Raw genomic sequence first — 13,675 nt, 5'->3', positions numbered from 1 at the left:
GGGATGATTTAGGGAAAGGTAGGGGGAGGGGAACAGGATTTAGAGGGAAAGAAATGTAATGCACTCGAATAGGTCCTCGAGCGATGGGGGACACATACAGGGAGTGAGATTTTAGGGAGTGTACAGTGAATGATTATACTAAAAGGGAAAGAGAAACAACAGCCCCTATAAGTATAAAGCTAGGGTTTCATATTCTGTTATTTATAAAGTGAAGATAAACAATTTGTTTTGTAGAATGCCTTATTGATCTATTCAAATTTAGTGTTTAGATTTTATAGTTGGGTTTGAATAAGTTTTTAAGGAAAACCGAGTGCTATCAACTATCAAACACATTCAAACTATGGTTAAACGAGAGTTGTGATTTCAAGTGGTTTGTATGCGTGTGTGTATAATCTGCCTGTTGTCGAGTGTATGGAATGACAGGATAGCTAGAGCAGGGAGAGGAAGGAAATAGAAACAAGTGCAGGGACCTGATAAACCTTAATCAGGAAATGTGTCACAGGATTACTACAATGTCGTATCCTTGGTCAGAGAGCGGGAACATACACATGCCATGTACAATATTCTATCCGGCATATCCTCCCAGATGTTAAATCAGTATCGCCTATGTCCTGTCTCCAAAATGAAATATCACGATTTCACACGAATTTAAAGGTTCAAAGATCACATGTTGTAAGTTTTCAGAGGGTCAATAGGAAGACACAACTTCAGAGACATAAAGAGGGTTAAAACTAGTTCATTTAGATTAAATTTATTGCAAAATGGTACATGCACAATATTTCAGAGATTGAAGCTGATCATAGTTATTTATTGTTGAATGTAGAGGTAAAGGTCATGTAGAAAAATTATCCGTAATGGGCATTACAGTAATAATTTCTTCATATTAGGCTTTATTTATACCAATAAATAATGTCGGTATTAGATATTACGGCCCAGGTGGTAGGCTGTTATAAAGGCAATATACCACAGGCAATAATTTGATGTCAAAGACTGCACAAGTGCATTGCGCATATCACTATGTTTCAGTTATGTTTTAGTCGAAACAAAATATAACCATTAGTGTAATAAACAATATAGCTTTTATTACATACTTTCAATTTTTCTTTGTATGCATATTATATTGCAAAACATTACTTGTCATTACCCATATTCTTATTCAATTTGCTTACCAAAGTCCAAAGTCAAAGACTTTAGAATAATGAAATCATGTTACCAAAACAAAAAAAATGGCTTTGAAATTTTTCGTTTCAATTCATCACCTTGATCAGTGGATAACTATACACACAAGTGCCAGTTTTAAATACAGGATCCTATATAACATAGCCTGAGAATTGTCTTTATCACTATAGTAATATTAACCCTGTATTTTATAGATAGGCGATGCCTCATATACTGTGTGTTTATCTGACGTCGCAGATTGCACATATGAGTGTCAAATATATCTATATGCGCAGTACAATCTGTGACATCAGATGAACACAGGTGGTATTGCCTGTTTATTTACCTAAAGCAGTCATATTACCACAGTCTTTGGGAATATTACTGCTTGAAGGTAATAAATATTTTTCTCTCATTTCCCTGTGTGTAGGATAGAGCTGTCCAGGGTAAGAATGGGGGCCAGTCCAAACGCATTTTCATGGTTTCTGTGCTTATTCTGGTGGTCGGAATGAAAGAAAACACTCTTTTCATGTCCAAGGGTGTAGGAAAGGGAAATTCCACCCTCAGGATTTTCAAATTTGGCCCCTCGGGTGGAATTTCCTTATCCTACACTACACCCCTGGACATGAAAGAGTCTTATAATATCACCCTATGCTACTACCAGTCTTTTGTAATATTACTGCTTTAAGGTAATACATATTTATATCACCCTACCACCAGGGAAATAATTTGTTTATACTGAATTAAAATCCATTTACTGAAAAACACATTCCTTCTTGTTTTACTAACAAAGAATAATGAGTAAATATTAAAAATATCAACAACAAAGTTACCTTTTCAATTTGGACAGGCAGTTGTATGCCATTCATTGTTGATGATGTTATAAGGGGTGGTAACTCTAGCAAGAATTTCAGAGAGGTTCTCCATGGGGACACATGTTGCAGGGAGACGCAATGTTTTGTCAACTTTGCACATGAGGACCCTTGATATATGATGATTTGTCTCGGGTCATGTGACATATGACGCTGACAGATCAGGGAAAGATGAGGTATTACAGTATGTGCTGCTGTAATAGTCAGGTCATTTTGTGGAAACATTTACCCCTGTTGAAGAATTCACATTTTACCTGGTATCAAACCATTTGCATTAGAGTTAACACATACATACTGAAGTGCTTAAGTTACCTATCTGATGCTTGTGATTTGATATTATACCATGTTGTTAATGTAGTGTTACTCCTTGAAGGTAAATAACCATTTATTATTGGACAATTATCTATACACTTGTATCACTTATTTTCCAACAAATCATGCATGTTTAAATAAGTATTTAAAGCTGTATGTGCTTTAAGTGAGGGTACACGCATGCATGTACATATATAAGTGCTTCCACATGCATCCGTGATAAATTGGCACAACATGACCACTTGCTCAATGTCCAGAACTTCGGAAATCAGCTGTGACACAGGATTGTCAGTAAAATGGAACTGAGACGATGAACATTTGCACATGCTTATAGGGACAACCTATTAAAAAAGTTACTTTTTCGAACATAGTTTTAATCCTGGGTTATGTACTCTACCAAATACATGTATGTACATATGTTGGTTATTTCTTAGATGTTAAATATTGCAAATGAATAATTCATGTTAACCAGACTTCTGTAGTGATGTTTGTGTGAACCCTCAACAATAGACCCATAAACCTTTGAAATATGTACAATTGGGTATTGCGTAATTTACAAGCGTCAATTTCAAATCTAGGTCTATTTCAGTCCAGAACAGGATATAACAGAAACGTGTATAAACTGTAACTAACCCAGTATTATGTTGTGGCTATACTTTTTTTTGTACGAACTGGTTATAGATCACCGTCTCCGAGCCACCCAGCTATACACTACAATATCTGTAACGTTAGTCCACCATTATGAAGGATGGTACCTGATATTAGACATTGTGCTTACCTGATATATAGCATGTCTGTTTCATTGACATTTTTCATTTATATCTCAAATGAGGGAGTCTCACAACGTGTTATATAGCCGGCTATTTTACACAATAATCGTTGATCGAGAGCATGACTTCTTGTTCCTTGTAATCTTTTATTCTCTGTCTTTCCGACACTGCTATGTATCCACACCTACCCGCTATTTATTACATTCTGCTTTTAAATTTCCTATCTGTTATATCTGTAGATAAATTGGTTATTATTAGATAATTTTTTTCTGTCTTATATCTGTCGATAAATTGGTTATTATTAGATATATTAATTTTTGTCGTCTATTTAATGCATTTTGCTAGTTTTCAAATTGTTTTATTACTGTTTATATTGATATGAAGAACATCCTGACTGATTTGATGTAAGATAGCATTTTTACATTCGTGAAGAGATCTATAAAGATAAAGTACAGGATAACAAATTCACTTTTTTTAGATGTTCAAATTGATAGGCATCAAATTTTGGGAAGATTTACTGCAAGATGACAGATAACTTTTCTAAGAAATTGATAGACATCAAATTTAGGGAAGATTTACCACAGGGTGAATGACAACATTTTTCAAAGATGGTAAAATTGATGGACAAGCAATTTTGGGTAGACTGTATTGTGTAAAGGTTATTGCATGATGATAGAATTCGATGTAGGTGTGAGGGGGTGTATCCAGGAGGCCACTCACAACAGGTGTATATAAACTGTCTCCTCCATACATCAACACATACTCCTTCTCAACAAGTGGTATTTCCAATGAAACTAAAATAGCCTCATCATTCAAACATTATCTGCGAATTTAAAAAAGATTCTGTGAGAGAGGCTTGAGTTTGCAGGGTTTGTTTAATCATTGCTTTGACAGTCAACAGAAGCCTAGACCTATCTGGCTGTTCTGGCCGTCCTGGCCCTCAGGGCTGGCAACATCAATAATCATCCAAACCGGCCAGTCAATGATTGGTCAGGTCTTTATGGGACCCTTATCTGATGCTGACCACACCGAGAACCCTCCAGCTGTCTCAGTGGTCTGTGCTGGACAGTGGCCACAGAAATGTCATTGTTCGTCATTGAACCAGACCAATTAGACACTCTAGAGTAAATGATATTGATTAAAACTGATATCATGAATGTTATGTTACCATACTGGTATAAAATCAATGCAAAGTCGATATTAAATAGAATGTTTAATTTTAATTGCATGAAATTATTTAAGCCATTTAAATCAATTTTTGTTGTAATATTTTGATAGCAATTTTGATTATGCAAGCTGAGGTATTTTAAAAAGTGATAGTGTAACATTGACATTGAAACCAATGCTGCTATTTTTCCGTGTTGTCAAATTATTTGTCTTGCACTGAATATTTTACTGTATGAGATATTTTCTATCATGGTAACCATGCAACTGTCAAACTACATGGAATGGTTTAATTTGCATTAAATAATGAATTTCTATTATAAATTGAGGCAGTATGTTGTGGAAAAAGTATTGATTGTTGAATTGTAAATGTTGGAGTGTGATATGACGTGAAGCCCCCGGCAGCGTCCAGATCAAAGAGGAGACGTAACGGAAAAGCCACACTTTATCAAGTGAACTCTGTTTGAGGACGGCGTTGTTAATAACACAACATTTGATGTTCGTTCAACTGAATTTTATTTTATCATTAAAATGAAAAGGATGAAATATGATAGGGCCAAACAACGGTTTTATCTCGATGCCCTGTGCCTGTAGTCTGTTTTACCTGGAGTTTTAGGGAAACGTTCCTTGTGTTGTTGTAGACCATTATTCTCGATATTGATTGGAAATAGGGTATAACTGTGTAAATAGACCTCAGGCAATTAAGAAAAAAAAACTACATAATTACTTGTATTGATCCGAACTTGCGGCAGGTGTGAGAGCCTGATGGCTCGCTCTTCCATCGCTGGGATGTCCCGGTGTCTGGACATTAGATACGCACAGCTGACTCCTAAACTATCTATGTACCTTATGGGCTATGATTACCTTACAAAATAATTATAGCAGATTTATGTTGGGGAGCACAAATCCTTCCTTCTGTACAGACTTAATGATAAATCAGCTGTTCTGTATCTGTTAGCCCTCATTATCTTGTATTCTTTGTTGGATGATAATTTCAAGGTGGCTCAAGACTGATTTTCTCTGCTAGCTGTGTGTTTATGTGTGATAGTTATATGAAGATGTGTCATCTGAAAGATTTCACAGCCTTTCACTGCTGCTAGTTTTCCAATATCCTGATTTCTGAAAGTGAAAACATTTGTCCTAATCTCTTAATCTTGGGTTGATTCTTTAGCATATAGAGAAAGAGGTGAGTTAGGATGACAAACTAGCTAGAAATGAGATCAATACATTTTCTTTATCATCCTGTGAATGTCAGAAACATGGAATATTGAAGATTGAAGAGTTGCCAATTGACAGATTCCCTAGCGTCCAACCTCCCGAGAAAAATATTTTGTTAAATGATTTGCATAAATAGGACTTAACATTGCGTAAAATATCCAGGAAATCTTGGGACTATGCAAGTGTGTCTAATTAACAGTGTTCTACGGGAGCCATCTTTTGGTGCTAGTAACAGAATTGATAGTGTAATGCATAAGCACTTTTCTGTTTTGTTAATACATGAAAAAAAAAAATCTTTATTTTCTCACACACAATGCAATTACTAGTTTTGATACATGATGCTCGTTTCTTTTTGTCTGTTTCTTGTGTACATATCCCGAATTAAGTATGGGTTGTCAGTGTCCGAGATTTTGATTTTACGTTTTACATTACAACTGTCAATACCTCCTGGTTCAACCAAATGATAATTGTGTTTTTAATTCATTAATATTATTTCATTGAAGAACATTTATTTCTGTAAACAGAATATTGTTACCGTGACTTTGCCAGCTTCAAAATTTAATCAACATTGCACTAAAGTATGGAAACTTTAAGAATGGAATGCATGCGAAAATGTGTAAACATCATACAAAACCAGTTCATTTGGTAAATAACGACCAATATGATACAAGTTGGTATATTTACCATGTTACAAGACATAACAACAGTCATGGAAGAAATTAGAGTAGGTTTTTTATGTAATGTTTATTGAATAGGAAAATGTCTCGCGAAAACAAAGTAGGTAGTACGTGCTATTTAAGGACGCTCCATTACAAATAAGTATCTCCTTAATCCTATCATACAATCAGATTGTATACGCTTGTTTGAGGAAAGAACATGAAGTTTGCTGGATATCATTTTGATTGGAAGATATTTGGAAAACAAGTTCGTCTCGGAACATTTTTTATGATGAATTATGGTAATGTAGTAGGAGAAAGTAGTGTTGACATTTCAAAATATTCCCCTATATACTTAGATCACAATATCCTGCCGTTTTGACCTCTAATTATCATTTTTATAACAGGATATTCCTATAGCGAGACTAGGTAGATTGTCATTCAAAGAAAGTAATAGCCTAAGCTATAGGTGACACAGCTGTGACATCCATAGGTGTGTATAATGTACTAAATATTCCCGAACAATAAACAGGTGGACATGCCTGAAAATTAATGCAAATGCTTGAAATGAATATTCCACATAAAGATCAATATGAAAGATCATTTGATCTGGCAAAAATAATCTTAAAAGTTATCAAAAATGCGATCTGATAAAAAATGAAACTGGTCAAGTAAAATCCTGTGTTACCAGATGGAATATTCTGTAAGTTGAAAAGTATTAGCCAAGTCAAACATGTCCATATATGTTTTAATTATGTTGAGATGCCATATGCTTTTCTTTTTGATTTCTTTTTCTGTCACTTGTGAGATATACTTGCTCGTGTGGTACAATGCGAGCGGCAATGTCTTTGGAACGGCCAAGGTGGGGTTTAGATGACAAGTGTTTACCCGTGGAGGCGTCCCTATTCAATAGATCAGGTACACGGGAATAGACTAGTCTCTCCCTCGAGGCGGACATTACCCGATTTAACCCTACCCTTGTAACCCAAAACTCAAGAGAATGATTTATTAAGCGTCCCACATTTCATTACTTAGTCAAACAAGTGTCGAGACTTTCATGTAGAATAGTGGACTGTGTAAACTATTCAAATCAAGTTTTAGCAAGAGTTTACTATGTGCTGTAAAATGTAAAATGAAAACGTTTGAATGTTTGCCTTTCTAAAATTGTCAACCATTCACCAGGACTTGACATGTTCAGGGATACAGGTATTTATATACCCCATAATATAGCGCCCACCACACGCTCCTAAATATTGATTTACCTAAGTAGAAAACAAACCCAGATCAACGTGGCTGGCCATTTTGGTAAAATCACACTGGTGACATCAAACATTGCACTAAACATTAGCTGTTGCTATGGAAGCTTTTATAGATTTCTGTCGTGATCAGGGAGCATTTCAAATCAAATTCTGTCAGCTAGTCTTTCCAAAGAAATGAATGTTCATATGCATAGACATTTTTCCCGCTTAAACTATCTTTTTTAATTGGGTACAGACCAAAAAAAATACTATTTGATCATTCACTTTGAGCCAAATTGATTTGTTTGTGAGAATAAACATTGAAAGCCTTTCATCTATATCATTGTTCTTTCTACTATACAATGTGATACCTATCAATATAAAGCTAGAAACCTATTTATTTCGCGGGCCTGGTATTGTTCAAATACTGTGGTGGTCTATCAATAATCGTTAACGTAGATCTGTGAATGTCAATTGAATGGATTGGTCTACACACACACAATTAATTAATTTCCTGATGTATGTCGCACACAAATACCTTACTTCTGACACTCGAGTTGTCATGTAGATTCCAGTTATGTAGACTACTAGACCCGAAAATAAATGGAAATTTTCACTATTTTCAAAACAATATTTTATGAATTTTTGATTGGTTGTATAGGGCTGTGTAGCCATTAAGTTTGATGGCTGTAGTATTAATACATATAGCTCGCTGAGGTGTAGCATACCCCATGGGAAATGTAGTGATGAGCATTCTATTGTCTGAGGTGTAGCATACCCCATGGGAAATGTAGTGATGAGCATTCTATTGTCTGAGGTGTAGCATACCCCATGGGAAATGTAGTGATGAGCATTCTATTGTCTGAGGTGTAGCATACCCCATGGGAAATGTAGTGATGAGCATTCTATTGTCTGAGGTGTAGCATACCCCATGGGAAATGTAGTGATGAGCATTCTATTGTCTGAGGTGTAGCATACCCCATGGGAAATGTAGTGATGAGCATTCTATTGTCTGAGGTGTAGCATACCCCATGGGAAATGTAGTGATGAGCATTCTATTGTCTGAGGTGTAGCATACCCCATGGGAAATGTAGTGATGAGCATTCTATTGTCTGAGGTGTAGCATACCCCATGGGAAATGTAGTGATGAGCATTCTATTGTCTGAGGTGTAGCATACCCCATGGGAAATGTAGTGATGAGCATTCTATTGTCTGAGGTGTAGCATACCCCATGGGAAATGTAGTGATGAGCATTCTATTGTCTGAGGTGTAGCATACCCCATGGGAAATGTAGTGATGAGCATTCTATTGTCTGAGGTGTAGCATACCCCATGGGAAATGTAGTGATGAGCATTCTATTGTCTGAGGTGTAGCATACCCCATGGGAAATGTAGTGATGAGCATTCTATTGTCTGAGGTGTAGCATACCCCATGGGAAATGTAGTGATGAGCATTCTATTGTCTGAGGTGTAGCATACCCCATGGGAAATGTAGTGATGAGCATTCTATTGTCTGAGGTGTAGCATACCCCATGGGAAATGTAGTGATGAGCATTCTATTGTCTGAGGTGTAGCATACCCCATGGGAAATGTAGTGATGAGCATTCTATTGTCTGAAGTGTAGCATACCCCATGGGAAATGTAGTGATGAGCATTCTATTGTCTGAGGAATTGTGATAGATAGGAGTAACAAGGGTAACGATTGTATCAATTTCATCACCAAAATTACAGCTTGAGATAATCAGCAAAGTACCTCCATTTCTGATCCCACTGGGGCTGTTTTTCCATAGGGCTGTATTTTCATTAGAGAAATACATTGGCTTGTTCTATTTGACTTTCAAAGCATTGTACTATTTTCATTAGGAAAAAATCTTATCTGCTACGTTTACGATTGAAACCAGGAAAAGCAAATATCTTCAAAAAGCAATTGTAAGTGGTAGTATAAGATGCTTGTATTGTGTAGGTATGAGAGATGTGGACATTCTACCATTGTGTGCGTTTCCCCATACAAGTCTATTTCATTACAGTAAATACTTCAATTCATAAAGTCTATTCCCACCCCAGGCTAAGTAAACATTCAGACCAGTAGAAAAAATCAGATTTTGGTGGTCAAATAAGGGATGTTGTGTGTTTTTAAGAAACGGCTATATAAATGCCATCAGGTGTGTTTATTGTCCTTAAACAAAAGCAGAAGAATTAATACACTATCTGTTTACCTTTATACAGAAACTGATAAATGTATGATTCATGTACAATTCCCTCTGATTTGACCTTGCCTTGACAGGAAGCTTTTGGTACACTGTCACAGACAGTATCCACTGTATTGGTAAGCTATTACCAGGCTAGATCTAAAAACAGCTGTTGGTACACGGTCACAGACAGTATCCACTGTATTTGGTAAGCTATCCCCAGGCTAGATCTAAAAACAGTTGTTGGTACACTGTCACAGACAGTATCCACTGTATTGGTAAGCTAACCCCAGGCTAGATCTAAAAACAGCTGTTGGTACACTGTCACAGACAGTATCCACTGTATTGGTAAGCTGTCCCCAGGCTAGATCTAAAAACATTTGTTGGTACACTGTCACAGACAGTATCCACTGTATTGGTAAGCTAACCCCAGGCTAGATCTAAAAAAAGCTGTTGGTACACTGTCACAGACAGTATCCATTGTATTGGTAAGCTATCCCCAGGCTAGATCTAAAAACAGTTGTTGGTACACTGTTACAGGCAGTATCCACTGTATTGGTAAGCTATCCCCATGCTAGATCTAAAAACAGCTGTTGGTACACTGTCACAGACAGTATCCACTGTATTGGTAAGCTATCCCCAGGCTAGATCTAAAAGCAGCTGTTGGTACACTGTCACAGACAGTATCCACTGTATTGGTAAGCTATCCCCAGGCTAGATCTGAAAGCAGCTATTGGTACACTGTCTCAGACAGTATCCACTGTATTGGTAAGCTATCCCCAGGCTAGATCTAAAAGCAGTTGTTGACACACTGTCACAGACAGTATCCACTGTATTGGTAAGCTATTCCCAGGCTAGATCTGAAAGCAGCTGTTTAGATACAATTTAATTACTTTCCCTTTGTCCCTTATCCTAATCTAATCAGCTTCAGGGCTACTGGTCAAATTTTTACACAGCCAGGAAATTAATATGATAAAGTTTGCATAACGGGGATTCACAAAAATTGCTTTGTTCCTCGGAGGTGTACTGGGAATTATATCTATTCCATGGTCAGGTTGATAGGAGGAATCACAAAATTTCTTATTAAGCTGCAATCGGTAGGCTGTTGTAAATTTGTCTATCTGCCTCTCACTCTCTTTATACAGAAATCAATCAGGAGTTAATGTTATAAGCACCCCCGTGATTTGTTAGATATTGAATTGAGATTGGATTTGGCACCCTAGTGTATGTATGGTGTTCTGTTTAAATACATGCATCAATATTTCATTGGAAGAGTTACACCAACTTCATTTACTGTAGGCAATTGAAACATGTAGGTGTGACACCATTCCGTTTTACGAGCTAGATGATAATTGATGCATTGATCTTGACATGGTAGTATGATGAGCCAAAGATTTTCGTACAGATTGCTGTAGGTCCCTGCCAATATTTTCACTTTCCAATACAAACTAATGGTAAAGTGAAAGTATCCTCTGGTCATTTCTCCTTGCCGTTATTTCACTGTAGACATTACAATAGAACAGACTAGCCAAGACCATTACTGGGGTACAGTGTCAGGCTTTGAACCTGTGTTGATACAGTCTAGAGTTTCAAGACATGAAAAATCAATACAGCATATTATCAATATGATATTCCTAAACAAGAGATAATGGCCGACGACGGGGTATCTGTTTGACTGCTGGTATTCCATTTCATGACTATGCAGATTTAGATTCTACCTTTATACAACCGTTGGAACATCAGTCGGCTTTCCTGGTGGCTTGGAATCAAATTGTCTTGCATTGTTGTTAAGTATTGGATTAATTATCAAGTGTCTTGTTGAAATGGGCATCTAGTTGAGATGGGATCCATTAATATTTAAATCTGGGCAGTACCTGATAAGGGCAATAACAGGTTTGGTGGACTGTTTAACATAGTGGGTAAAATGTCATGTTAGTCAGAAATCTAGTTCTTATTATTGATTGTGGTCAAACTGTTAAGAGATTTTTCAATCCTTATCACTTAAAATTATTGTTTAACTTTTATAAAACACACATTCTCTTATTACTTATACCTGATGATTTTTTTTTGGGGGGGGGCTTAATTTAATTGATATAAAGTGATCAAAACTACAAAAGATATTAATATCTTTTAAAATTTAGTTGAATATATTAGTATCTGTATTATAAAGCATGTCTATGAAAACCCAGTTTTATTAGAAAACAATGGGTCCCAACTTGACACTTCAGAAAAATGCCTGACATTAAATAAATCTATGGCTTTTATTGATTTAAGGGGAATAACTCTTACAGCCTTCAGAAGAACAGGGTAGTTAATGTTGATTTAATAGTCAGTTTTACTGTTCCTGTGTATTGCTGAAATTGTTTTGGATTTTACCAATTTTAGATTTAATGATTCCTCATCCATTTATAATAAAAGGCATAACTGAAATTGCAATGTCAGTCAGTGGCATATATCAATGGGGATGGCCCTGTGATAATTTAAAACATAGAATTCAGAATTACATGCATTGAAATTGTGGTGGAGGAAAATGAAAAAATGCTGTGATTGTATCCTGGGGAGTGCTTATAAGCTGGCAGTGGAGATTCCACTTGTAGATACAAGGCTTAAGTAGCTGTGGTGTGATCAGGAAATCTGTTGTCACTGACTGCCTGATCAAAACAATATAAAACCACACTTAGAATGTCTCGCACAGGGCACAGGATGACTTGTTAATATCTAGCTGGTTATAGAAAGTATCATTTTGATGCATTCATCAATATCAGTAGCAACAGCAAAGATCAAATTGAAAAAAAAAAACATCACGAAACTTTCTGATAGATCATAAGAAATATATCTTATCAAATAAATTTGACCTTGGAAATAATGATGATGTAAAACTGGTGTATTACGGGGCAAAATTGTGATCTGCTGATTGTTGGTGGTGATAGTGACATCATTGCTCGGTCCTGTGCGACTGCTGTTTTATTTGCAGATTGCTCAGGATTCTAGCATGTTTTTCACATGCATCCACAACGCTTGTCAACTTGGTCTGATAGCTATCGGGGTCCCTTGGGTCCTCGCAGTGAATCAGATTTTACGGTAGTCTTTTGTGGTGTTGGTGAGGTATTAATGTGCTGTGTACACGTTGGAATACCAATTCTGCCAGGGAGGAACCCATGCTCCCGTTTATATTTTTTATTAAACAAAGTAACGATTGTTTATATGAAGTAGATAGTATTTGGTCATGGATGGTGGGATGGTGGAATTTGGTCTGGAATACTGTTTATACAAGTGAGAGAGCATTGTACACAAACTTGCCTGCCCTGATTCCCCTATCCCACACGTAACCATGACCCTGATCAATAGATTGCGGGGTCCATTATGGAAATTTGTGGCTCTGAGGGTCAATCTGCTATCTAGATTTGTGCTGCTGTACTGGAGCTGAGAAGAAGTTGAGTGTAATGCCCATGTGCCTATCATGTTTCCTGAACCTGCTGGTGCTGACAAAGCCTGAAATTATTGTTGTATCCTGGAGATTCCAGTATTTATACACCAGATAAGGTCGATATATCATCTTTAATATTAAATGCAAGATTCACTTTGTTTAAAGTCTTTGATCTTTCTCATTGGTCAAGAATCCACCTTAAAAATGTACTTTGCATTGGGCTGGTATATTTACCAGACATTTTGATATGGGACATCTTTGGAATCTATAGGACAACTCTTTAAATAGCTTTACTTTACACCAAGAAACACAAAATTAGACAATTAGACAAGTTTGTATACAGCCATGGTTACATGTATGAAAATTGATGTTTTGATGTGGAACTGAGAAATTAAACATCAGTCAAATTGAGGCTTAAATCTTCATTCAGATAGTGTTGCCCAATCTTCTTCATACTTTGTCCCATGGTCGTATACTTACTTTGATATAGTCTTTGCAATAACTGTTGCCTACAAAAAGTAAATATCTAGCTGGCCTAAAACTGCTGAAACCCTTGTTTTGGAACGGCCACAAATGTTGTTACATGCGGTATGTAATGGTGACCAATGTTAACCAGGAGGAACACACATTTTCATTTGAAGTCTTAAGTCTTTGATTTAATCTCTGTGTCAG

The 13,675-nt window shown here is 36.4% G+C and overlaps 1 protein-coding gene across 17 annotated transcripts in view; it reads left to right on the top strand.

Moving 5' to 3' along the window:
* The window catches only part of LOC110466629 (polypyrimidine tract-binding protein 1-like), a 127,676-nt gene that overhangs the window by 66,415 nt on the left and 47,586 nt on the right, over positions 1–13,675 (top strand). For 7 of the 17 annotated variants that reach the window (XM_021523245.1, XM_021523242.1, XM_021523240.1 and 4 more), the window contains exon 2: positions 2,389–2,403. The exons of the other annotated variants lie outside the window; for them this stretch is intronic. In XM_021523245.1, the coding sequence (XP_021378920.1) occupies positions 2,389–2,403 (15 nt within the window). The remainder of the gene's footprint in view (positions 1–2,388; positions 2,404–13,675) is intronic. 17 annotated transcript variants of the gene reach the window in all.

Source organism: Mizuhopecten yessoensis, unplaced genomic scaffold (genome assembly GCF_002113885.1).
Source record: "Mizuhopecten yessoensis strain PY_sf001 unplaced genomic scaffold, ASM211388v2 scaffold11139, whole genome shotgun sequence".
Taxonomy (NCBI): Eukaryota; Metazoa; Mollusca; class Bivalvia; order Pectinida; family Pectinidae; genus Mizuhopecten; species Mizuhopecten yessoensis.
Note: the sequence above shows the minus strand (reverse complement) of the source record. Positions and strands in the feature narration are given on the sequence as shown.